Source organism: Aulonocara stuartgranti (assembly GCF_965226115.1).
Source record: "Aulonocara stuartgranti genome assembly, chromosome: 5".
Classification (NCBI taxonomy): Eukaryota; Metazoa; Chordata; class Actinopteri; order Cichliformes; family Cichlidae; genus Aulonocara; species Aulonocara stuartgranti.
The window spans coordinates 5,844,995-5,872,048 of NC_138943.1; the positions used below are offsets into that span (position 1 = coordinate 5,844,995).

The following is a 27,054-nucleotide window of genomic DNA, read 5'->3' on the forward strand; positions in this document are numbered from 1 at the left end:
AGACACAGTTACTTTACCAACTGACCCCTGAGCTCCTAAGTGTCCCGCAAACCCCATTCAGGGATCCACTCCTCTACTTCAATGTCACTCCCTGAAAGCTCACTGTCCTCACTTTCTGAGGACAGAAAGTGCACATTCCCTTGGTTTTCTTTCATAAAAGGTATTTACATCCATGTCCTGTAATTATGAGTAGATTGTAAAGTAATGCACACAAACACATCTCTACACACATATGCAAATGCATTATATTGCCTGAAAAAAATTGGGCTAACTGCGCAGTGTTGCCTTGAGGCAACGAAAGAAAATTAACAGTTTTACTGTATAAATAAATAAATAAGTAGAACAAACAATCAAATATGCTTCTTAACATATTCATGCACATACAAATATTTTTTAATATACATTTATTTCACTATAAACATGTAAAATAGTGATCTTTATCTTGCCTCTTAATGGAGATGTCTCTCATATAGTGCAGCTTGCAGAAAGGGGTCCTCCCCCCCAAAAATGAAAGTCACACCATCTTCAACTCATCATTTTATTGGAAAGAGGTGTGTGTGGTAGCATTATTTGAAAAAAAAAAGTGTTGTTTTTTTTTGAAGGGCCAGTGTAAGGCTTGAAAATGTGGTTTGTTGCCTCAGGGCAACACTATGCTGTAGAGTGATATGCCTGTAACTTTTTACTTTGGGGGGCAAATATTAAATGAACTAAAGATGCTATAAAAGTAGTATGCATTCAGCCTTATTAGGGGGCAGAGAAAGTCTGCCTTCATTTCAAACTAAAAATCAGGAGAAACTTTCCAACTAGAATTTTTTAACATTTTCTTACCAAAGTGTTGCCATGGGCTAAGATCTTGACAACTTCACTGCATAACTAGAGGTACAAGTTTCACACCTGTAAGGTATGAATTGCTACATGTTAACAATCATTTTTCTTCTGTTGTACATCAGACCACATTTGTGTCCAAGGTGACACCTCCTTTGCAAAAAGAAAAAAAAATCAAGGAAGCAGCACTCTTCTTGTCTGCTCAATTCATTTTGTATAAAAAGTCTTTAATGTCATACTGGTAATCATCCGGCTCAAAAGGTAGATTTGAAACACCTGTCTAGACCCTGTAACAGCCGTTATGGTGTGGTGTCCCTTTAAGACACCCAAGTCGAGGGTTGATGGTGTCATCAGTGTGTGCCACTGCTCTCGCTCTCTCTCTCGCTCTGGGATTATGAGGACACGTGCCTTCACGCTCGTGCTTAACGAGGGACGGACTTATGTTTTCTTTTCCAGACCCTTTTTTTTTGTTTTGTTTGCAACGCTTGGGTTGTATGAACGCTGGGCATTTTGTTGTTGAGCCGCAGCCGTTCAGCCGGGCTTTTATATGGTTGCTGAAGAATGCGTATTAAAGAACCACCGTGGATTACTGATACCAGTGTGGGTGTGTATCCTTCCGCCTAGCCTGCTAGGTGTTTTGCCGCCTCTTCTCAACCACACAACACAACCCAACGTTACAAAATGGCGCCCGAACATCTTCTCTTGGACCTCAGTATGCAGTATCTTCGAGCAGCGGATGATTGATACACTGAAAGGTACATAGCGGCAAAGTAGAGCTAGTAGTAGCCTGCCATACTTCGCGGAGACAGACCAGGCTGGCCTCGACGCGGACGTCCGATTCGCCGGGTCACGGAAGTGTGTTTCTACGGCAACGAGTGGAGCCGCCGCAGCGCTGTTTTCGGGATGTATTATCGTCATCTGCCGAACGCCTTTACTGCGACATTTTTGGATTAACGTGGATTCACGCTACTTGGACGCGAGATGGATGCCGTTTCTTCATAGTTTCTGAAGTACACGTAAGCGGAGTAAAGCGCACCGGATTTTTTTTCTTCCTCGCCAGCTGAGCTCACGCTGCAGACTTTGCTTCGTTCGTATGGTCTCTGCAAGTGGGAACTTTTCCACGGGACAAACCTCTATACCGCGTCAGGACTGGACAAGTTTGGTGTCCTCTGGAAAATCGCCGAACTGATGTTGTGAGTGTATTTAAAAAAAAAAAAAAAAAAAAAGACCGCTGTCTATATTTCAAACTGATTTGCTATTGATTCTCACTGGCTTAACTGTCCTTATTGAAATGCTGTTTTAAGTGCATCTGACTTGAAAAGGTGTTGCTCATACTCAGTTACTCGTAAGTTTGGATCTATTTTACACCTGAATGCTTTTGATCAAGGGTGTTTGCTCCTTCCACCTCCACGTTTCAAAGTCAGATAAGACATGTGTAGCTAAACTTCAGAATTCACATGTTTCGTATATTTTTGTGTGACCAGAACTGAAGTTGATTTCTGCTTAACTGCTACCTTGTATAGATTTGGGTCTTTGATAAGTGTGTATTATGGCTACTCATCCTGACTTGAATGACATGTGTGATGATATAGACTTTATGTTACACCCCAACCGACTTACTGCCAGACATAGTACTGCTGACCTTGGGCATAAAGTGCAAAGTCTGCAAGCAGAGGTTGATATGCTTCAGCGGTGTCTTCATGACTCTTTGGACCTCCAGAGGAATATTCTGGAGCAGTGGACTCAACAAAAACGACCAGTCCCAAAAGTGCCAGCTGCCCAGATTACTCACCCTTTTCCTCAGGCCTCCTCTACCCCATATGTGCCAGGCCTGCCAACCAGGGAAACGCAGCAATCTATCTCAGCACCTGGCCCCACGCAGCCCGCCAGAGCCTTGTCCCAATCCCACTCAGATTCACTGGAGCTAATTAATACAACCAGAGTCCTTGCTGCGGCATTGCACCAAGCTAAATTGGAGCCCAAGGTGTTCGCTAATGATGGCAGCCTTCACCCAGAAGAATGGCTGCAGTCTGTTGCTGCTTATAAAACCTCCTTAGACCTAACAGACGCCCAAATCCTCAGAGAGCTGCCACACTTCCTAGCTAAGGAACCAAGAAAGTGGTCTAATGTGCTCATTCCTCACGTATCTACATGGGCTAAGTTTTGTGAACTTTTCAGAACCGTCTTCTTGCCTGCTGACAACCAGGAGCAGATTTTGAGAGGCATCCTGGACTGTTTCCAGCACCCCGAAGAGCCTCTGCCAACGTTTGTTGCCCACATGCTCAGTGAATTTAGGAGACTGAGGAGCCCACCATCTGAACTGGAGCAAATTGAGCTCATCTGTAACCACGCAGTGGAGAAGTACAGAGTGGCACTGTTCGGAACGCCTGTAAAGTCAGTAATTGATCTAGTGCTGCGTGCCCACGAGCTGCATTCTGTTCTTGGCACTAACCTTTCACGGCCCTCCCGAGCTCAGCCGAAAAACAGAACTGAGGGAGGACCCCGCTGTTTCAAATGTGCCATGCCTGGTGTTACCTCTCGTACGTGCCCTAACTGTTCCACTGATTTTCAGGGAGCTCGACACTCTCCCAGGATGGCTCCGGAGCTTCCCCAAACGCTGTCTCCTGACCAACATCCAGTAACTCAGCCTGCGGATCCAGATGAAACTGGCGGGGTCAGGGAGACGAGAGCAACGGGCAGGAGGCCGGGAAACTTCAGGGGGGGGAGAGTGTTTCACAGGGGCAACCCTCCCCCCAACCAATAACTCAGCCCTCATCGTCTTTGTCAAATCAAAGTGTGCCACCAGTGCTCAATCACGTTGAAGATGGAACTTCGCAAGCATCGTGGAACACCCCTCTCAGAGTTAAAGTGAACTTTAATGGGGCGGCTCTGGATGCCACACTAGATACAGGGGCATCTCTTTCAGCAGTAAATGCAGACCTATTATCTGAGAGACACCGAAACCAGTCATTAGAGAATCCGTGGGATTCTCCTCCAATAAGACTGGCCAATGGCACCAACTGCAGTCCATTAGGAATAACCTGGCTGACCATTGGATTTATGGGCAAGCGAGTCTATCAGCGGTTTGTGATAGTACAGGACCTGTCATCCCCCTTTGTTCTTGGGATGGACTTCATGACTCGCACTTCACTGACAATACATGTCCCAACAAGAACTGTAATTATGGATGATAATCCCCCATGTCTTGATGAACTCTGTGAAAATGGCTTTGTGGAAGCTGATCTTGAGTGTGGAACTATGACCCTGCAGAACACCCCGCAACTCCATGATAAGGCTGGAGAAGCTAACTTGGATTCTGAGGAACGGGAAGAACTGTTGGAGTTGTTAAATAGTTTTGGTGACCTGTTTGATGGCCACCTTGGTCGCACTTCTCTGGCAGAACATGTCATTGTAACTGGGGATGCAAAGCCTGTTAACTTACCACCATACCGCACCTCACCAGCTAAAAAGCAAATCATAGAAGAGCAAGTGGAAAAAATGCTACAGGATAACATCATCGAACCTGCATCAGGACCATGGGCAGCCCCCGTGGTCATTGTGAACAAACCCCCCCGCGAACCACGGTTCTGTGTTGACTTCCGTGGTCTGAATCAGCTGACCGTGAAGGATTCTTACCCACTCCCGCGAGTGGATGAATCACTGGACTTTCTGTCGAGAGGGAAGTTTCTCACAACACTAGACCTCGCTCGAGGTTACTGGCAGGTCCCCATTGCTGAAGAAGCTAAACCAAAGACTGCTTTTATCACGCACTGTGGCCTGTTTCAGTTCAGAGTCCTTCCTTTCGGCCTGTGTAACGCCCCTGCGACTTTTCAGCGGCTTATGAACAATGTTCTAGCTGGCCTGATTTATAAGTCCTGCGCGGTGTATCTAGATGACATTGTTGTCGCATCACCGACCTTTGAGCAACACCTGCTTGACTTAAAAGAGGTCCTTGGTAGGCTTCAGTCCGCTGGCCTCTCTTTAAAGCTGAGCAAATGCCAATTCTGCCTTTCAGAACTCACCTTCCTTGGTTATCGGGTTACGCCGGCTGGCATTCATCCTGACCCTGACAAGGTGAGAGCTGTGACTGACTTCAGAGTGCCGACCACAACAAAGCAGGTGCGACAGTTCCTTGGCCTGACTGGCTACTATCGCCGCTTTGTGCAGGACTATGCCCGCCATGCAGAGCCACTCTTCGCCCTCACTAAAAAGGACGTACAGTTTCACTGGGATGACAAGTGCCAGGCAGCTGTGGACTTTCTGAAACATTCAATAACCTCAGCGCCGGTCCTCAGGTTCCCAGATTTTTCGCGTCCATTCTTCATTCACACTGATGCATGCGATGCTGGTCTTGGGGCAGCATTAATGCAAAAAGATGAGGATGACAAAGACGTTGCTGTAGCATTTGCTAGCCGGGCTATGCACAAATCGGAAAAGCCCTACTCAACTCCAGAGAAGGAGTGTCTGGCCGTGATCTGGGCCTTGGAACATTTCCGACCCTATGTCGAAGGCTTGCACGTAACCATTTACACCGACCACAGCAGCCTCAAGTGGTTGATGTCTCGACCGAATCCCTCTGGCAGGCTTGCTCGGTGGTCTCTGCGCCTTCAAGACTTTGACTTCAGCATCATCCACAAACCTGGAGAACGTAATAAGGTGCCCGATGCCCTTTCCCGTAATCCTCTACCAGATGTGGATGCCCCCATTGATCTTCTCCCTCCCTATGCCGTGATTGGGAGCATGGACCTTCGTGCTCTACCTTCTGTGATTGTTTCGGACCGCCTGCATGTTCGTCAGCTGCAGCTTGAGGACCCAGTCACAGGCCCGTTGCTCAATCAACTGGAAACTGACCAACAAACGGGGGAGAATAATCAAGATCTGGAACAGTACGTTGTCCATGACAGTCTCCTCTATTTCCTCGACCCAAAGACAAAGTGTGGTCTCCACCCACTCAAGCAGCTTAAACTGTTTGCTCCTACTGCCCTCCGTGGTTATCTGCTCAAATATTACCATGATCATCCCACAGCTGGACACCTGGGCATTGCAAAAACGCTGGCACGCTTGCGTCTCAGATTCTTCTGGCCACACATGAACTCTGACGTGAAAAAGTATGTGGTCTCATGTTGTTTGTGTCAAACCACTAAGCCGAGTCAAAGAAAAACAGCAGGCCTTATGGTCCCTATCCAGCCACAAAGACCATGGGAGTACGCAGGGGTGGACTATGTTGGCCCACTGCCCCGCACACAAAGGGGGAATGCTTATATCCTTGTTTTTGTGGACTATTTCTCAAAATGGGTCGAGGTGAGTGCTGTGAGAGAAGCCACTGCTCAAGTTGCTGCGAACAAGTTCATTACTGACATTTTTGCCCGACATGGTTCTCCCTCACACCTTATTTCTGATAGGGGAACGCCTTTCGTCAGTGAACTCTTTGAGCATGTTTTGTTGACTCTTGGGACTGAACACAGACTAACAACTGCATACCATCCTCAAACGAATGCAACTGAGCGTGTAAATTGCACTTTGAAAACGGCCATTCGAGCCTATGTTGGGGATAAACACACCTCTTGGGACAAGTATCTTCCCCAGATCTGTTTTGCACTGCGCACTGCGCCTCACGAGAGCACAGGCCTGAGTCCGTCCATGATGCTGTATGGGCGAGAGTTGGACACGCCCTTGGACCTTGTCACTCAACCCTCCTGGGAGGGACTGAGCGACCCGGAAACGTCCCACTCAGATAACCTGAGAGCTTCGCTTCGGGATGCTCATGAACATGCTCGCTTGGTGCTCGGAGAGAGTCATGAAAGGCAAAAGCGCTACTATGATCTGAGACGTCGCACGGTTTCTTATGAAGTTGGGGACCTCGTCAGGGTAAAGTCACACCCAAAATCAGATGCGTCGTCCAACTTTTCTGCTAAGTTGGCCCCGCTTTACACGGGTCCCTACCGCATCTCCAAGAGGATGTCGGATGTGAATTACTCTCTCACCACAGTGGACACTGGGGAGAGAGTGGGAGTTTTTCATGTTGCGAACATGCAACCATTCCATACCTGGGACTCAGCTTTGTCTAGCCAGCGTGCGACGCTAAATGCTACAGCAGCTTTGGATCTCAGTGTCCCGGACAGCAGTTTGCCTCCTGCTCTTTCAGTCCCGGGCCGCATTGACTGTGACGCGGTTGACGCAACTCCCGCGGTCTGTAGCAACGCCCCTGCTGAGACTGACTTTGACTGTGCTGACGCTGCCCCGCTTGTCGTGGACCAGAACTCTTTCCAAGAGACTGCTGATGTTGCTCTGGAGACAGAGGTTAACAGTTCACCTCCTGCTGCCGATGGGTGTGCTGTTAGAGGTTCTTATGACCTCAGACCAAGACGAGTTCCTAGGGTCACCGCTGACTGGTCGGTCAATAGGTGGACCAACCCTTTTCATACTGACAGATTTAACATAAAGTGACCTTGTTTGCTTTCTGATGTGTTTCATGTGGTCTACTGTTGTCACAGGACCGTTGTTTGAGTTTTCTACGATTCATGTTGGCACTGTTTTCATGTTGTGGTGATATGTTCATGCTTACTGTTGCAATTTTTGGGGAAACGGTGGAAACGCAATGTAACAATAAGAGGGAATTTCATTCTGTCATCGTCCTGGCTATCCTAAGCTTATTTTCTTTCTTTGACATTTATTTGAATGGGCATTCACCATGTGGGACACTGTCATGTATGCCAGGTTGTCAATTTTGGACTGTACATTCCCCTATTTTGGTTTTAATGTCTTATCCTGCTGACCATGTATGGAGGCTGGTTAAGTTTGAACTGTGCCTTTGCTGTGTTCGGCTGGGGACAGCCTTTGTTTAACCGGGGGGGAATATGTAACAGCCGTTATGGTGTGGTGTCCCTTTAAGACACCCAAGTCGAGGGTTGATGGTGTCATCAGTGTGTGCCACTGCTCTCGCTCTCTCTCTCGCTCTGGGATTATGAGGACACGTGCCTTCACGCTCGTGCTTAACGAGGGACGGACTTATGTTTTCTTTTCCAGACCCTTTTTTTTTTGTTTTGTTTGCAACGCTTGGGTTGTATGAACGCTGGGCATTTTGTTGTTGAGCCGCAGCCGTTCAGCCGGGCTTTTATATGGTTGCTGAAGAATGCGTATTAAAGAACCACCGTGGATTACTGATACCAGTGTGGGTGTGTATCCTTCCGCCTAGCCTGCTAGGTGTTTTGCCGCCTCTTCTCAACCACACAACACAACCCAACGTTACAACCCCCTGATGAAATACCAGGGGCTGGATTCATAATTGATGTGTACTCATAAATGCTTGAAATATTTTAACAGATAAACACAAAATAAACATAAAATTTAATAGGAACAGTGTGTTTTTGTGCGGGAGTGCTTAATGCAAAATTATGATTATTAATAAAAAATACCTCAATTTTAATGCATAAGGCCTGATATGGTGAAAAAAAGTGAAGAGTTACAAAAAGTTATATAAAACAGAACAGGTCTTACAGATCTTGCATTTTATGTCACTATTTTTTCCCTGCACACACACACAGCCCTATTAAAAATTTTTAGAGGTTAGCTTTTTAATGTTCATTTGACCCTAAATCTATACAGTTTATGTATCTGCCCCAAGGTATCCAGGATTGGTAAGATATTTCCTACTCATTATCTAAGAAGTAAAAAAATATATATCAGAAGCTGCTAATGTATAACAATTTAATCACATGGCAAAAGTACCTCATTATTCCTACCTGTATGGTAGCTTCCAGCTAAATCAGGTCCAAATCCTTGAACAGGGTTATGCCTTGAAGTGTATCCTTTTTTATGATAAATCTTTGATTTTTTGTCATCTTCTGAGTGAACAACAAAAAAGTCCTTCATTAACCAGACTGAGCCAGGGGTGGGAAGGGGAGATGGAGGGTTGGATAGAAGATTACAGAGCTGTAGATTGAACCACACACTTTTAACTCGAAACAGCAAAACAGCAGAGGAAAATCAAGAAGAAGAAGAAGCGTTTGAAGTGACACTTGTGACTTCTTTGAGGCTGGTCTCTTGTCCAAATGAAAAAAAGAGAAAAACCCTAGAATTTATGATTAAATATGGCCCATTAATTTCCGCGTTTGATGATAGAGTTTAGCCTACAACATAGGAATGTGGATTCAGAGAAGTGCACTGTAGGTATACAGTATGTCTCCTTCCAGCAAGCTACTAAACTTTTAAAAGAAAATGGTCTGATTAAAAAGTTATCAGTGAAGAGCACATTGCTGCCAAGTGAAAGAACATGAAGTCTACAGAGCCATGCCAGAAATCCTTTGCTTCTGCACTTTTCCAAACAGATTAGCATGTTGGCGCCATCACTGAGGAAATATTGGCCTCTGGAATCATTAAAGGTAGTCAGATCATGTAATATAAACCATTCAACCATTCTAACAACAGCATTTTCTGAATGATGATTCACCGGTAAACAAACTTTTTTTAGCCATACCTCGCTTCTCACTTCTTGGTGGAGATTGAAACCCGACAGTCTTTTTTAACTGATCTGGCACTAAGCCCCTACTCCCTCAGGTACTGCTGCTCACCCTGTCAAACTTGAAATTGTAGTGTAGCATGTACATTACAAGGATTGTAAAGAAAGTGGTGACAATTAAAATTCTCTATAATCTCTTGAATAATGACTCATTTGCTTAAAGCAAAATTTGGCCTATCGATTCTTAACGGTGTGATCTCAAAGAATATATAAGTCATATATATTTTTATAGGTTCCCTGACTACTTCTGGTACCATAACTTTGCAGTTTGTAATACCTGAAGCTAAAGACTCATACCAGGTTTCTAAAAAAAAAAGGCTAGTCATTCATATGGAAGGTAATTTGCAGCCTGTACCACACATCGCCTTTCCAAGACTATTGTCAGAAACAAAAACTGTCATTGTTCATGACTATGTTGCGATTTCAGAATCTGGGAGCCAGAACAGAGGGTACATGGCCAATACTTGCTGGGAAAATTAAAAAAGAGGCAAACGTTTGTATTCATACTCAATTAAGGCCTTCTTGTTTCTGACCAGTGCTGTTTACCTCATATTTAATTTCATTGTCTAAGTCAGGAGTCTAGCAGTCCACACGATTTTGTTGTGAAAATGATGAGGAAGCCTATAAAGATATTTACTGTATTAATAAAAAGAAAGACAGCAGAAATATGATTAAATAAAGGATAAAAAAAGAAACACAGTATACCCATTGCTCAGCTGGCTTATGGACCTGGAGGGGCTATTGCCATCAACTGACGATACCCAGTGGACTTTCAGTTGATAAATGGTACTTCCCAGAGGCTGCTGGTAATCTCATATGTACAACTTGGTATTGCAGCATTGCTTCAAGTCATTAGTGGTAGGATTAAGTGCTCACTCTGAGGTTTAATTGACATGGGATGGACTGGCTATACTGAACATTACGTGTCCTCAGAGTAGTTTTATTTCAGCCCCAAGTGATAGGTAGCTGAGAGATCTACCTTTCCTGTGGTGATTTCACATTTTCATCATCTATTTCATTAAGAAACAGCCAAATTGTTGAAATGGATGGTTTTGCCCAGTTGGTCCATACTGTATGTTTCCAGAATAAGAACACTAGGTATTCAGTAATAGCCGTCTTTTTTCAGGACTGGCCTGCAGCCTAAATATTATTCATTTTTTGTTTACTTTTCATTTGTTGCGAGGAGGCTGTGAAACCTTTTTTCTATTTTGGTAGAGCGGTTACATGCAACACATTTAACTGCTCCATAACAGGAAATTTCCCGAAAATGCTTTTGCGTACCATAAATGTGTGTTTTGTTGTTTTAATTGATACACTGCAACACTATAGCAAATGTGTGATAAATATAATATATATTGCATATAGCATAGCAGTCCAAACTGTTTATTTTGTGTATATTTAATATGACCAGTATTCAGCTGTAACTGCCATTACACACACATAATAAGTAATGAAATGCAGAAAAAAAGACTGCTCTTTTATGAAGAAATATCTTACAAACATCTGATTATCTGCTTTCACAGTTTCAAGGATAAAACCCTCGAGGTTAAACATCGAAAGCATGAATATACATACTTAAACATTAATAAAGAAAACAATCTAAACTTAGTGAAAGAGTGTTACTGAAATAAGCCCCGAGATATCAACGTTGAGCATAACAGTTAAATAAACCTAATTCATGAGACTGGCAGTATTTTAAATATTCACAACCTTTGTGTGAGTTACCATGCTCTAATAGGGGCTGAAATGCTGAAAAAGACAGACAAACAAGATTGCCAGTTTGGATAGCTATTAGAGACAGACATCCTTGTACGACTTCACATTTTGGCCCTTAGAGGGAGAAAATAGCATCTACTGACAATGTTTACCCACAGGCTATCCTGATCTAATCAAGAGCTGAAAAACGTAGAAGTAAATGAAAACGCCACAAATCTTGTACCGCACCAGTGCTTTGCCACTGCTGTTTTAAATAGATCAATTGCCTCGGCTCACATTGTCAGGCCCTTAATATCCTCCCCACAGGCTTGTGGTTTAGCTCTTTAGTCCCATAAAAACAGACTTGATGGATGGCTTTGCAGCACTCTGACAGAGGCAAGGGAATCCCCAAACTGCTCCTGCTCTCCACACTCAACCCTGCTCTCTCCACCACCACCAATCCATCCACCCTCCCGGAGCCAGTTGGCAGGCTGTTGTGCAGAGTTTTGTCAGCCTCCGTTTGCTCTTTTGTTTGATTGAATCATAAGTTCACTGTATTCAAGGGTACTAGCATGGGTCAGTCTGACTGAGGGAAAAAGTTTATCTGTTGCAGATGTGTGGTTTGTGGCCAAGAGGCACAGGGGAGAGAAACAAAGGCAGAAAAACACAGCTAGAGGAGAAAAAACCCCAAACAAAAATAATAATAAAAAATAGACAGAGAACTTGTGTCATGTTAGTCATCCGAGCTAAGATGTGCTTGTGGATCAGGTGACCCTGAATGATCCCTGTTACAGTTTTGCTTATACAGGCTGCTGGGAGACTTCCCACGTTGCACTGAGCTTTTCATCTCCACTCCCCTCTAGTCTTGCCTCATGTGTTTTTATGCCACTACTGCATACCATTAACGTTTGACTGCTCTCTTCCTTAGTTTCTCTATGCACTCCGTCCCCCCGCCAAACATGTCACAGCAGATTGCAGCTCCTCCCTGAGCGAAGCGATATCTCTGTGAGATATTGCTTCCTGTTCAAAGGGAGTTCTGCCTTCCCACCATCTCCAATTGTCACTCACATTGTCAAAGATCACCTCTTTATTTATCAGCAGTGGTCTGGGAAACATTGTTCATCCATCTGGAGATCTTAAGCAAAAGGCTAATATCAGCTGTTTGCTGCATACGAATCTTCAGTTGGTCCTCTAGATAATGTATTACCAAGCAGGAGAACAAACTGACACAGACACAGATTGATAGAGAGAGAGAGAGAGAGATAAGAGTCAAATGAAGCTTTGTAAGGTTAATTTGTATGGAAGAAATCTCCCAATGAGTAACAGTGGCCATACTAAACTGAGACATTTGTATCCGTTGACTCTGTCATGCTGTGCTCAAGTTGGGGCGATTAAACTTCATCAGGTTGGGACAGATGAAAGCTGTTTAAGCCACAGTTTGAAAAATAACTGGGAACAGAAGTGTGTTTGAATGTAGTTTGGGTGTGACATTACTCAATGTAGGACACATTACTCTACACCCACCAGTCAACATGAAGTATTGAAACAATTGCCTAACGGGGGAAAATCTACAGGCTTTTACTTTTAAAGGAAATTGCAAATACACTATTAATAAAATAACATAGATTTTCTCTCTCTTTTAAGACAGTGAAAAAAGACGTAACGTGGAAGGTACCTATCATTCTGAGAAATTCATAACCTTAATGAATATCTTATGCATTTAGAATAGTCTCGCAGAAACGAAAGACTGAAAGAATGTGGGGCTTTTTACACAAAAGCTTTCACAAAGGTAAAGCCAAAGGTAGTTTGAGGACATTTTATAGGATGCAGATGAAACAGATTTTAAAGTGACAAAACATGTATTCTTTCTCATCTCACATTCACAAATCATCATAATTGATAGTCTTTTTTTCCCCATTTATGTTATTTTAGTTTCATTTTTCACAAGCTATAAAGCAACAGAAAACTTAAATGTCTTTCTTGAGCAGTTTTTCCATTTCCCTAACATGGCAAAGCTACTGGTGTTGTGTGTAATGCACAGGGGGTCAAGGGGAGCAAAATATCCCGCTGAGACCTGATGATTACTTCACAAGATATGTAAGCAGCAGCCTAAGGTGGCGATTCACCTGGTTACCGCTTCGGTGTGCATTTTGAATGCCAGTATCTTTGAAAATAAGAACAAATCTCATAGCACTGAAATGGGATGCTTCACTGATTATCATTCAGTGTTTTTCTTTCTTTCTTATTATCATCTCAGAATTTCAGTATCTGCCCCTTAGCAGAAATTTTTAATTGTTCAACCAAATGATTCTAATTGGCCTTTGTGTGTTCAGAGCCTTCAAAGTGAGCTAATGTTTCCTTTCCCCTGTTCCCCCACATGTCCAAACTCTCAAACAAGTCCCGTGTGTCATTTACTATTTAAGGTATATTAAATGCATCAGACTGTGGGGTGTATTGATTATTTAAAAGCACCACAGGATGAAATAGATGTGCCAGCAGTGAGAAGGAGCAGAGGGTGAGCTGCATAAAACAACCAATTATGTCAGTCCTCACCCTCCGCTGCTGGTCTGCACTGTGCACGGGAATTATAGCTATTTAAAACATTGCACAAAAAGCAATGCAGACCCCGGTGGAATATTAATGTTTTCTGGAATATTATGTTCAAATGTAACCCTTTCTCTTACAGTTATTGTCCTCAATTTCTGCTGTTTCTAAGAATGAATAGAAGGTCAGCGAAGGGACTCTGGGATTTTTAGATGTATTTTTTTCACTGCCCAAGGCATTTTTTAGGGCGGCCTTTCGATTTTTGGTGGACTTCTCCCACACACTTGTCACTGGGAATGTTCAGGTGCAGAAATTTGATGGTGGCACAAACTGGATGAAAAAGTACAACATAAAACTTTGAAACACAACAAGCAAGCAAGCAGAAGTGTCTCAGTCTATATGGCTTGACACATAGAAAAAGTCATTTGGAAAAAGTGGAAAGGAAATACAAAATAAATATTGCAGTTACCATTGCCAGCGGTCACAGTGGCAGAGTGTCGAAAGAAAATGTTGACAAAGGATGTTCAACTGAAGCGTTAGCCATTTTTTCACCCTTGAACTCCTGGCTATGTGATCTCTCAGGAGCTGCTGCCAGTGGGCACTGGTGCAGCAGCGGCTGTGTTCTGCTTCCTGGACTGAAGTGAACAGGAGAACGTTAGGGATGTGATGCTGCTGGACTATCAGGCCTGCACACAGCACTGCCTTTGACGGCCTGTTGTGTGACTACTGGCATCACTACACAGACAGAGTACCATCAGCAGATGTACAGGCACACACACTACATGGCACAGCACAAAGTCACAGTGTAAAATCACTTTGTAGTCAGTGTGCATCACACCCTAGAGGTATGCCTGTGTATGTATGTGTGTGCGTGTATGAAATGCTGTGTGCCCCTGGGCTTGTGGGTGCTGAGGGGGAAGGTTAAGCTGGTGCCAGATGTTGCAAGACACTGCTCCAATAAAGTCCCCAGTGTGAGCACAGAGGATTATGAAAAGGGCTTTGATGACAGTTATGTTGTTTTGTTTACTCTTGTCTTCCAAGGTTGTGAACTTTTGTTAAGACAAAATGCAAACAAAAGAACAGAAACTAATACCATTTATCTGCTTGTGAAAAAGAGTGCATGGGGCTATTTTTTTTTCCAGCTTTTAAAACAACCGGTGTAAATTACTTTACTGTTAGGCAGCTGGATAATGTAAAAAGCCCATGCAATCTCCATATTTACATGCACACAGTGAATATCAACATTTCTTGTATTAGTTACTATTGTGATTTTTATCATTATCCAGCAGAGCCCTCAAAAATATTGTTACAATGGGGGAAATAATTGTTTGATCCCCTGCTGAATTCCTAATTTTGCTCACTTACAAAGAAATTAAAAATCTCTCATTTTTATAGTAGTTTAATTTTGATGGCGAGAAACAGAATATCAACCAAAAATCCTAAAAAAAACCCACATTACATAGAAGTTAAAAATGAATTTCCATGCAAATGTGCCATACAGATTACAGTAATCAGTAATGTAATCAGTCAGTCAATGACAGATACTCCTAATCTCAATTTATGTGTATAAAGCATACGTAACCACAGAATAAATTTCTGCTATTTCAACGTCTCTGCAACCATCGGCAAGATCAAAAAGCTCTAAAAGGATGTCAGGGACAAGATGGTAGTCCTGCACAAGACCATGACCAAGAAGCTTGATGAGAGGTTAAAAATTGTTGTTGTGATTATCCTGAAATGACAGATCAATCATCTGCTTGAGTTTTCTCTGTTGTCTTTATCTTACAATATAAAGTGCCTTGCTGTGAGAATTGAGCTAAATTGAATTGAACTGAACTGAACATGCATCAATTGTCCTCGGTCTGGAGTTCCATGCAAGATCGTGAGAAAGGTGGTGGATCAGTCCAAACTACGTTGGAGGAGCTTGTTAATGATCTGAAGGCAGTTGAGTCTGCAGTCACCAAGAACACCACTGGTAGTGGATTGAAATCTTTCGGCACCTGTAAGGTCCCTCTGCTCAAGAAGGCACATTTACAATCTTTTGCCGGTGAACATCTAAATATCTTATTCAGAGAAGGCTTGGGAGAAAACATTGTACTCTGCTGAAAAACCAAATTTGAGCTACTTGGTGTCAACTCATGGTGCTGTGTTTGGAGGAAGACTACAGAACAACTTGAGAACATTGAAGATGAGTCATGTGTTTTCCATCATGAAAATGGCCCAAAACATAAAGCAGATCCAAGGCAAGAAGGGAGTGGCTAAAAAAAAAGGATATTAAAGTCCTGGAATGGCCCATCTCCAGACCTTAATCCAATAGAAAATCTAAGGTGGGAGCTCAAGCCCCAGTTTGCCAAGCAGCAGCCAAATCTAAAGAAGAGTATAAAGTGGAGTCAGCCAAAATCTGTCCTGAGATGTGTGGTGGCCAACCTGGTGGCTGCCTACAAGAAACATTACTACTGTGCTTGCCAGCCAGGGTTTCTTCACCAGGTCCAAAGTTACGTTTTGCTTGAGGATCAAATACTTGCATCACTCAGTGAAATGCATATTAATTTAAAGGTTTATGAAATGTGTTTTTTTCCCTGGATTTTTGGTTGATATTCTGTTTCCCTCCATTACAATGAATAATACTATAGCTTAAACTGTGCCAAAAACAGCATAAAAGGCAAAGCCCCAAAGCTTATGTTTACAGGATTTCAGCTGATTAGAGAATGTGGGATATGACAGAATTGCAGCATTCTCAAAGTATAATCTCTCATTGTGCTAGTAGGGACTACTTTACATCTTGGTCCTATTTCCAGTTCGTCTTCTCTAGGGGGCATGTGATAAGAGGAACTTGGCTCTGGGGATCTTCTGACCTTTGCACTTTTACAGTGGATGTGAGGGTAAACAGCATCAGCTACTCTATAGACCTCATAAGCTCTGATAAAGGCCAACTAGGCATTGGGGAAGAAAGTTACTAGGGAACAGGCGACTCTGTTGTGGCACCTTGTTACAATGATAACAAGAGCCCCTTGTGATTATGAAGTGTCAGATCAGAGGTTTTCATGAAACTGTGTTGGATTACAGCTTCTTTTTCCTTTTGGCACTCTTGGCTTGCTGCTCCAGAATGTCACCTAGGAAGAAGGGGATTATACATTCTGGGAAATCATATGGAATTACAGCCCCAGTGGTGTTGGCATAATGTGAAGTGAAGATGGGGGAGTTGCTGAAGAGAAGATGAAAGAATGCAGGGGGAAAATAGAGTAAGTGCTTGCAGGGAAGGTTGAGGGTAGGTTTTTATTAAGGCTTTTTTTTGTACAGTGTGGTATCTTTCACACTGTCCACTTCCTGTATAACCTGTTGGCCTAAAGCTTAAAGGGATGGAGAAGTGTTTAGCAGATGATGGAGTGATATAGTTCTGCTGTCTGTTATGAAACACTGAATGACATTCAGAAATTGAAAGAATTGAAGGAAATCTGTCTATATGCATTTAAACAGACTATTTTCCCCACTGTTCCACTCAGTTGAGCACACAAAATAGACAGTGAATTGGAATAACTAAAATTTAGCGGCAGGCTTTATTAGAGAATCAAGCAAGCAGAACTGATAAATTACTTGATAGTCATGAAACATTGATGATTTAGAATGAAATATATACTATATCAAAACAATAACACTGGCTGTGACAGTTTCTTCTGGACATTAAATTAAACGGATCATGTTAAGACTTTTGATTTTAAAGTTATTCAGTGAATTATCTTTTTAAAATAATAATTACTGAAGCAGAGCTGTGATTTTTTTCACCCCTAAAATGGTTATTGCTTTTTGAAATGAAAGCTGGTATTTGATTAAAGACTGTGGTAGATTTCATATTCTCCTTGTTGTGTGGACTGTCAGAGCTCCAGTCAGTCAGTTTTTCTTTCATAAAAACCCAAATCCAAATTAATCAAGATTCCACTTGTCTCTGCAGTAATGCAGGTGAAGTATACAAAGTGGTAATATGCATTTAGCATGCATGCTCTCTGGATGCAAACAGGATAAAATACTTTATTTTTTTGGATAACAGAATGAGACAGGACTAAACATAGAAATCTGCTTCTTGTTGCAAGTGTTCAGTCAATGCTGCTCACACAGTGTGACTGTGAATTCCAAGTGGAGTGGAGAGCAGGACCTTTGATCTTGCAAACCAAACCGTAAGAGGGATTCTCAGACCCAGTGGAGTATACATGGCAAACCTGACATAGGTGATGTTAGCATTTTCTTTAATGTTGTTTTTCAGAAACTCTCCCAGAAACAGATTAATCATACTGTATACTGTATAGTGCTATAGGGTAAAACAAAAGAACACACTTCTATTCTAAAGTAAGTACAACAGCCTGTAGGCTTGACAATTCATTAGAAAGTTGAATCAACTGCTTTGATATGGTTCCGACAAAAAAAAAAAAGGAACTTCACAGTCGAAAGGATTTTTTTCTGATCTGTTTCTCTGGATTGCATTGGATTTTGGTGCTGTACACATTGCGTACGGTAGTTCATAGAAGGTATATATATATATACATGAAACCAAGCATAAACAACACATACATTTTACTTTAACGTATATTTCAAGTCACACAAAATGCAAAAGTTCATACCACAGTGTGTCAGGGCGCTGGGTCTGTGACCCAACATTTTGAGGTTTTTTTTGTTTGTCTAATTTCTTATGATGTAATAGTAAGTTCTAGTGTTATTAGTTAGTATGTCTTAGTTAGGTTTTGTTTAGTTAAAGTTTCATCCATGCTCCCTTGTTTATGTGTCGTTTTCTGTTTCCTGTGTAAATCTCTTGTGCTCTATGCCTGATTTTCAGTTATGTCTGTGCCACATTTCCCTTTGTCTGTTTCCTGTTCCTCTCCTTGTGTATCATCCTGTCTCCCCAGTCTGTTTCATGTCTGCATTTTCCATGTCATATTGTCAACCTCCTGTTGTCACAGTCTTCGTCTCATTATGTTTCCTGTTTTATTTTGACAGTCTCATGTTTCCATATTCAGTGTGTTTAGTTTTGCTTTCCCTGTGGTGTCATGTTCATGTGTGTCAGCTGTGTATGTGTTTCCACTTTCATCATTACCCTTCTGTGTATTTAAGTCCTCCGGCGTCCTTTCTTCAGTGTCAAGTTGTCTGCTGAGTTCTTGTCATGTCTCCATGTTTCCAGGTTTTCTTGTGTTCAGGTTTTTTTCTTTGTGTCTTGTGTTTAGCATTTAGTTTTTCCCAGTTTAGGTCCAGTTAGTTTTGGCTCATTGTGCATCTGCCTTTTGTTTTGTTCATTTTACCAGCCACAAATAAACGGCTCACTTTTTGTTAAATTATAGTTTTGTTCCAAGTGTCTGCATTTGGGACCTCTTCCTTCCTTCACACAGTCTGCCAGTGCAAACTGTGACACAATGATTTCAAAGTTATGGCAAACTCAGCTTTCAGTCAGTTTTTTTCTCAAAATCTTCTGAAAATTAAATGCCGTAATCATTAGAAATTGCTAACTGAACCTAAATGTCTGTGAAGGTTCTCAGTCATCCAGGTCATCGTAGTCTAAGGAGCTTGGAAAGAAAAGCGTCTGGACTTGTTTAAGTTGCTTAAACAAAACTTAAACTTGAACAAGTCCAGATGCTTTTCTTTCCAAGCTCCTTAAACTGAACCTAAAGTTTTACTGAAAAACTTTTCCTCTGTTTTTTTTTTTAACAAGCAAAAATGTTTTAAATACTAACAAACAACCATTAGTGGATGCTGCAAAAAATAAATATGAGGGATACACGACATCTGTATGTATCTGTCATTTCAAATGTTTGCTCAGAATTACACAAGGGTCAGAGCAGCTAACTTGTCTTATGCCAATATTTCATCTAACAAGATTGATGTGGACATGTGCAGGTGGATGTGTTCTTCTTACTATTAATGATAACGGGCTGTTTAAGGTTTTAATTCCTAAGCTTGTGTGCAAATACTGTGTGAGGAGTTTCTTTCATTTTGGATTCACAAATGTCATAAATGGTCAGTGTTGAGTTGCCTACTGAAGTGCACCTGGTGAAAACAAATTACAATAAGCCGTAACCATTAGTCCAAAAGAGATTCTGCAGTCATTTTTATTTTGCTATATGTCTCTGTTCTAATACATTTCTACCCTTGAAAAGTATATACAGAGCAAACATAAGAAAGCAAGAGCACATGTCCTGCTGTGTGGAACCTTGGAGCCCCATTTGATTTTTCAGATATGTCCTTAAATGCACTCATTAAACAAATATCTCAGAGTGCCTTTTTCATTTGCACATTATTGCCAAAATTAGAAGCATCCTGTCTCAGAGTGATACTGAAAAACTAGTTCATGCATTTGTTACGTTTAGGCTGGACTATTATAATTTGTTATTACCAGGCTGTTCTAAAAGCTCCTTGAAAAGCAAGGGGGAGAGGCGGAGAGGGGGGTGGGGGGAGTTAGAAAGAGAAGGAAAGAACTTACAAGAGCTAGAAAGGGAGATCATCTTTCTCTCATATTAGCCTTTCTTCACTGGCTCCCTCTTAAATTCAGAATTGAATTTAAAATCCTTCTCACATGCAAGGTCTTGACTGATCAAGCCCCATCATATATATAGCCTATAGTATATAATACACATCAAATAGGTCAAAGAGAGTAGGTGTACTATAGGTCCCCATACACAATATAAAACATAGATGTAGCATCTGGGTCAGCAATAATTAAACCCCAACCAAAAAAATCTGTTTACAAATCTGCATTCTGTCTATGGAAATAGCTTTGACTGCAAGAAGACGGCACTCTATCTTGACATCTGTAAACATTTTTCTGCTGAACAAAAAAATTATTATGCGTCTATTCATGTTACCAAATGGGGGATTATCTGTGCATGAAAGAAAATGCACATTAGTTAAAGAGTTGTCAATGCATAATCTTGAGTAAGCAAGGATAAGGCTTCACAATCAGACCTGCCCTTCTAACCCTCCTTGCAATCAAGATGGAAATGCTCAACTCAAGGTTCCAAAAAAGAACTTCAGAAACCAGTGGGTCTTTACCCTACAATCCAAAACACCCCGAGCCAGCTGTTTTGAATTGCAGCTATAGCATAAATATAACTGAATTAAATTTACTCGAGGGGAACTGAAATGACATACATGGCATCTATGAAATGTAGATATTGTATCTAGATTGTGCGTCAGATGTGGCAGGGTAAAGCAGAGGTGCAGCTTGCACATGCTGTGATGTGAAATGTTTCTAAGATCTTCTGACTGGATTGGAGTTGGAGGCTAAGCTTCATTTTATGGCTCAGTGTTTAGTCTCATGCACTAGTGACTCTCTGCTCTCACTGCAAGAATCAACCAGCTGACTGTGGAGTTCACTTTGGATGAGACAACAAGTGCTTCCTTCCTTTGTCTATTGAATATTTCAATAAAGTTTATTCAAACCAAAGTTGCTTCATCCTCAGCTTTCATAAAAAATAAAGAAACGCTACAATGCTTTTTGTAGTTCTGAAAACTGAAATTGTATTTTTGATTTTAATTGTTTAATTTAAGCTAACTATGAATTTGCGGAGATAGTCTTCATAAAAATTATTATTTTGTATTTTTCCTTTTTTACTGAGGAAGCAGATTGAAGTCTTATTCAACGCCAGTACTTAAACACTTTAACTGATTAGACACTTTTGTGCATAAAACAGAACCCACGGGAAGCATCTGTGTAATTCAACCACTGCTCAAATTGCATGTATATTAATGTGTAACTTCACCTACAGCTCTGAGCTAAACACCCACAGTCCACCCACTAAATTTTGTAAAAGGCTCAAACATATGTCAGAGTTTGAGAGAGAGGACACGGATATGTGAGACAGGAGTTGTTTAGCGGCATCCCCAGGCCAGAAAGAAATGGAGAGCTACAAAGAGTCACAAAGGGTTCTTTTGAGGTGGACGACTTTTCCCCTCCAGAATCCTCTGAAGTTGACTGTAGTGTGTTGGACAACCATGGTCGTCTTGAGCCATATGAGTTATAGCCATTGGCTACAGCCATATAATGCCCAAAGCCTGGGGTATTGAAGCTGAAGCAATGCAAGAGAGAGCTGACCTATTTTTTATATATATATTTTTATTTTATTTTAATGAATATCCAAACGGCAGCTGCAAGTTTCAGAATGATTTAAAACAATATGAGCCAATTTCAACCAATGAAATGATCACTTTTATACATTTTGAAAGAACTCTATTTCTGACAGCAGCTCTGGAATTACTGTAAGGTGAGACAATTTAGTTTACTGTTCAAAAACATGTTTAACTGTGATATTCCATTTTAAGCTTGAATCCAAGTTAAATTACACTGCCTAGAAACAGGGTCGGACAATAACTACTCAACTCCTGAGTGACAAATTTGAATGAAAAAACGTCTACTATTATGTCTACCTCAATAACACTGAATTGTGTGTATAATCTTTATGCTGAGTACTACATCCTTAAACAGTGCCTGACTGATGATACTCTGCCTCAGTGTTTGGTGCAGCAAATCAACATTCTCATCTGATTTTTCTGAAATTATCTATTGTTTTGACCCACACTTTGGGTGTTAAAAGGTTTGAGTGCCTCATGTCTATTAGTCCACACGCAGATACAAAAACACAAGAGACACAGACCAAAGCAGGTACAATGAATATCAAGTAGAAGTGAGGTGATGATGAAAATGGAGGTCTTTTTTTTTCATCAGCAATGGCCCTCAAACCCTCCACCTACCAGCAAGCCATGATCCTCTGACAGTAGCAATCACAAGCCATTGAAAATGTCCCTCTCATCAGAAAATGGCAGCATGGAGAAATCTATAAAAGGTTTTAATGTTGTGAGCCTCCCATGATTGCCTAGGCTTTTATCTGTTATTCACCAGATCACACTGTCCCACTCCCCCCCCCCCCCTCCAGACTTATATCTGCCAGGCCAAAGACAGGCAGAGAACATTATGTGTAATGGCAGCTCCATTGTTGCAGGTAGATTGTCCATATGTTATCAATACTAATTGTTCCTGCTTGACAGAGATAGTTTCTCTCTGGCTCATAATTTGCCTGTTGCCTTCTTTTATTAGTGGAAACCACAGAAATGAGAGGAATACAGATGCAGTGCTTTATAAGGTTATATATATATATATATATATATATATATATATATATATATATATATATATATATATATATATATATTAGGGGTGCAACGATACACAAAATTCACGGTTCGGTTCGGTTCGATACTTTGGTGTCACGGTTCGATATTTTTTCGATACAAAAAATGTTCAAGCATTTTTAATTTGTCATTTATTAAAATTATAAATATATATTTTAACTCAAAAGTACAGTTTTTAAATTTAACCCTAACCTTTGTGCGTGTTTTTTATTTTGACAGCGAATGCACACCTGCGGACCACTTATGTGCAGCCCTGGTTATTTAGCTCATCATATTGCAGCCACAGAAATTCTTTTGTCCATGAAACCATAAAGCTGCACTTTCTTTTTGCCTTATAGTCTGATTTGTCATAACTTCTCCGTTTTGTGGTAAGCTTTTCTTTGGCTGTCACTTCTTCACCCTGACCTGTCTTATTTGGCTCAGCAGAACTGAAATGCTTTTACACACGCATTCACATAAGCACAGCGATTCTCTGCGCGATCAACCTCTCACATGTTTAAGCTTGCTGCGCCATGTTTGCATAGTAAGCTAACGATTAATAAGACGATGTCAGAGGAATTGGTGCACAAATTATCATCACTCACAGATCAGTGCTGTCGCTCTCTATACACAGTTCGCACGATTGCAAAGTGAAAGCAAAAAAACAAGCGCAAATTCAAACGCGACTTCAATATGTCACATATTGACAGTGGATCACCGATGCCAATGACATAATTACCCAGCTACATTTCTGAAAGAATGCAAAAGCATTGACATATATTTTTCCTACAATAGCCCGACGGGCAGGGAAGAGATAGATTTTGGTACCCTGACTGAAAAAATCGCTAGCTCCGGGACGTCGGGCTAGCGATATTGCAAGCCCTGTATCTGATTGAGGAATCACTCATCTTTGGAAAAGAGAGTTTATTACAGAGAAATGGCTCTTTCCAAAATAAAAGCTATACTATCCGCTTCTTCTGGGCTATATTCTCAGCAGCATAAGGAGAATCATGTGCTAACAGCTGTCTAAATGACTCGGCTAAAGTTAGTAGCATGCTTGCTTTTTTTTGTCTGCTTCCACTTGTTTTTGCACTAGGATGATGTCGGCGTAAATGTGCAGTCATATTCGTTGTGTTCCCACTAGTGCTTTCAGGTTAATCTCGTTGAAATGACCTTAACGCCACAACACGGCAAATCTCCGTTAACGAGCTACCGCCGATCGCTCCGTGCATGGGGCTAGACGGCCAACACGTTAACGAGCTAACTGCGCTAACACACTAGCTCCCACCCATGTAATTGAGCATTGCGTGGCACATCCAACATACTGTTTTACTTTAGTCCATGACTCCCTTACCTTCAGGGTCATACGTCACATGAAAACCAAAATAATTCCAAACGCCAGATCTGAATGAGGGTGGGGGAGGTGCCCTGCCCTCTTCCTTCTGAAGATGCTGTCTGTGTTGAGCGCTCAGTGGATCTGCGCTGGACAGTGCAGCCTAGGCGGAGTAGTCGAACGCAGATTCACTGAGCGCTCAACACAGACAGCATCGTCAGAAGGAAAATTGATAAAATAAATTACAAATGTTGTATTGTTCGATACATATGCGTACCGAACCGAAAGCACTGTATCGAACGGTTCAATATCGATACGAATATCGTTGCACCCCTAATATATATATATAACACCCAGCACGCCCCTGCGGGCGGTTTATCCTTCAAGCTCGGGTCCTCTACCAGAGGCCTGGGAGCTTGAGGGTCCTGCGCAGTATCTTAGCTGTTCCCAGGACTGCGCTCTTCTGGACAGAGATCTCCGATGTTGTTCCTGGGATCTGCTGGAGCCACTCGCCTAGCTTGGGAGTCACCGCACCTAGTGCTCCGATTACCACGGGGACCACCGTTACCTTCACCCTCCACATCCTCTCGAGCTCTTCTCTGAGCCCTTGGTATTTCTCCAGCTTCTCGTGTTCCTTCTTCCTGATATTGCTGTCATTCGGAACCGCTACATTGATCACTACGGCCGTCTTCTTCTGTTTGTCTACCACCACTATGTCCGGTTGGTTAGCCACCACCATTTTGTCCGTCTGTATCTGGAAGTCCCACAGGATCTTAGCTCGGTCATTCTCCACCACCCTTGGGGGCATCTCCCATTTTGACCTCGGGACATCCAGATTATACTCGGCACAGATGTGTGTGTATATATATATATATATATATATATATATATATATATATATATATATATATATATATATATATATATATATATATATATATATATATATATATATACACACACACATATATATATATATACACACACATATATATATAAGGGCTAAAATGTGTTATTGTAAGGAAATAAATAAATAAAATGAAAAAAAGGAAGAAAAAGAAAAGAAAAAATCAAGCTACCAAAATGTTCTGTAACACAGTCTGGGGCATTTTATTCATTTTAAGTTGTCCAATGGCCAATGATTTTTCCTTTTCTTTTTTTCTTACCATTAGAAATAATCATAACCATTGTCAATAAAGTGTTGGGTATTTTAATGGCTAAAAGTTGATGTTTCAGAAGTTCATTTCAGCTCATTTACACCAGCTATTTTTGCCATGTTCACAGTGGAAATGATCAAAGGCACTACTCGGTCTATTCCACAGACATTAAAGGAAAGAAATGATTTACCTCAGCAAATGAAATACCTCCTGGAGAGCCATGCTAGTGCATTTCAATGACTCCCTAGAAAATCCAACAATCGCATGTCGAGAAATATTGGGGGCACAAGGTTGTGCTAATAGTGTGCCAATCAGAGTGGACTGCCATTTTGATGAGAGCATTCAATTAGATTTTCACATCAAATGAAATTCATCAGCACAATAATTGGTTTGCTCGTGCTTTGATTTCACACATTGGCAAAATGGAAATTCTTACTGATGCCAAACGTGGCACACTGTAAAATGTTCAGCTCTGTGCATCCTTGCTAACATAAACATTGCAGCCGGATTTCATACAGTGATGGACTAAAACTATTATTCTTGATAGCATTAAAGCAGCAATCATTTTGACAAGTGTGGAGAGGGTTATTGCTTCACTATGGTAATGGCTGGAGAGCTGAACCACTCCAAGGCTGAGAGAAAGTCTGCTGTTTTGACATTACCATCCTCTTGTCTAAGGAACACCACTTATCTATCAGAGCTGTCTCTGGCCTGGTAGTTAAAACAAATATCCTGCATTGGTTTACCCCCAACAAAACCTGCTGTCCATTAACAACAACACATCATGTCAATGTGTCCTTCCAGATGCTTGCTTCTCATGTGCTCAATCAAGATTGAATGTGTGCAGGAAATCAAAACGTGATGCTCTCCAAAGTTGCCCCCCTAGCCCTCTCTCCTATTGATACCATACATGTTTATCAGACTTGCCTGTCAAACACAACAACTCTATTAATGAAAAGCTGCTGGTTTATTGTCAAAGCACTCTGCCTCATTCACCTGTTCGATCAGATCCATCATACCACTGACATTCCCGGTAGACACAGCTGCTGATGGAATTATTTAGCACAAGGCTTAAAAAGGGCAAAAATGCTATTCTGCATCTGTAATCCTCTAAAGCTCACTCAACATGTTATTTATTGTTTTTCATAATCCTTAGAAAAAATGAAGTGAAGGGCTGTTTGGGGGATACAGTTTGGACCTCATCTTGGCTGGGTGCAAGAAATTCCTGAAGGATCCACCTGCTACTGAAAGCCTCGTCCTCCTGACATAACACCACAAACATCATCATTTAGGACCTCAAAACAGTCTGTCACATAACCTCTAGTAAAACCTTGAAATTTTTGCTTTTACAATTGAGTTTTGTCCAACAACAAGCTTCAATGTTTCTACCTGTTTCTACCTGTTTTGCTATGCTGCATTAATATAATCTTCAAATTTAACTCTTGGCAAGAAAAACCCTTCTCTTTTAAGAATTTTTGCACTTGTAAAAATGATTTGAAAAGGTTTTAAACTCAAGCCTGTCTTGTGTGACACTTTTAAATCCTTGTATGACCCGTACGGGGGAAGACACTCCAATGTGCATTGATGCTGAATGCACTTTTAATTATTTCAGCCACGAATTCTCTAAAGTGGTCTAATGTTTATTGCACACAACTTTGCAGTAGCAGCAGGGTAAATTTCAAGATCTACAAGCTTCAGTTTGGACCTGAAGCTGTAACTTATAGGAAGGATGGCAGAAGAGGTTAGTGGGAGAGAGTGAACATAGGAAGGACAACCTCTGTTATGCTGGCTGGCTTCGGAAAAGTGGCAGGCTCTTTTATTTCTCTACATGGTCTCTT

The 27,054-nt window shown here is 41.5% G+C and overlaps 1 protein-coding gene across 1 annotated transcript in view; it reads left to right on the forward strand.

Annotated features, from left to right (window-relative positions):
- Nucleotides 1–1,119: 1,119 nt before the first annotated feature.
- The window catches only part of LOC309706849 (uncharacterized protein), a 464,381-nt gene continuing 438,446 nt past the window's right edge, over nucleotides 1,120–27,054 (forward strand). Inside the window, exon 1 of the mRNA XM_082533774.1 lies at nucleotides 1,120–3,632. Within this exon, the coding sequence (XP_082389900.1) occupies nucleotides 2,375–3,589 (1,215 nt within the window). The 5' untranslated portion in view covers nucleotides 1,120–2,374 and the 3' untranslated portion in view covers nucleotides 3,590–3,632. The remainder of the gene's footprint in view (nucleotides 3,633–27,054) is intronic.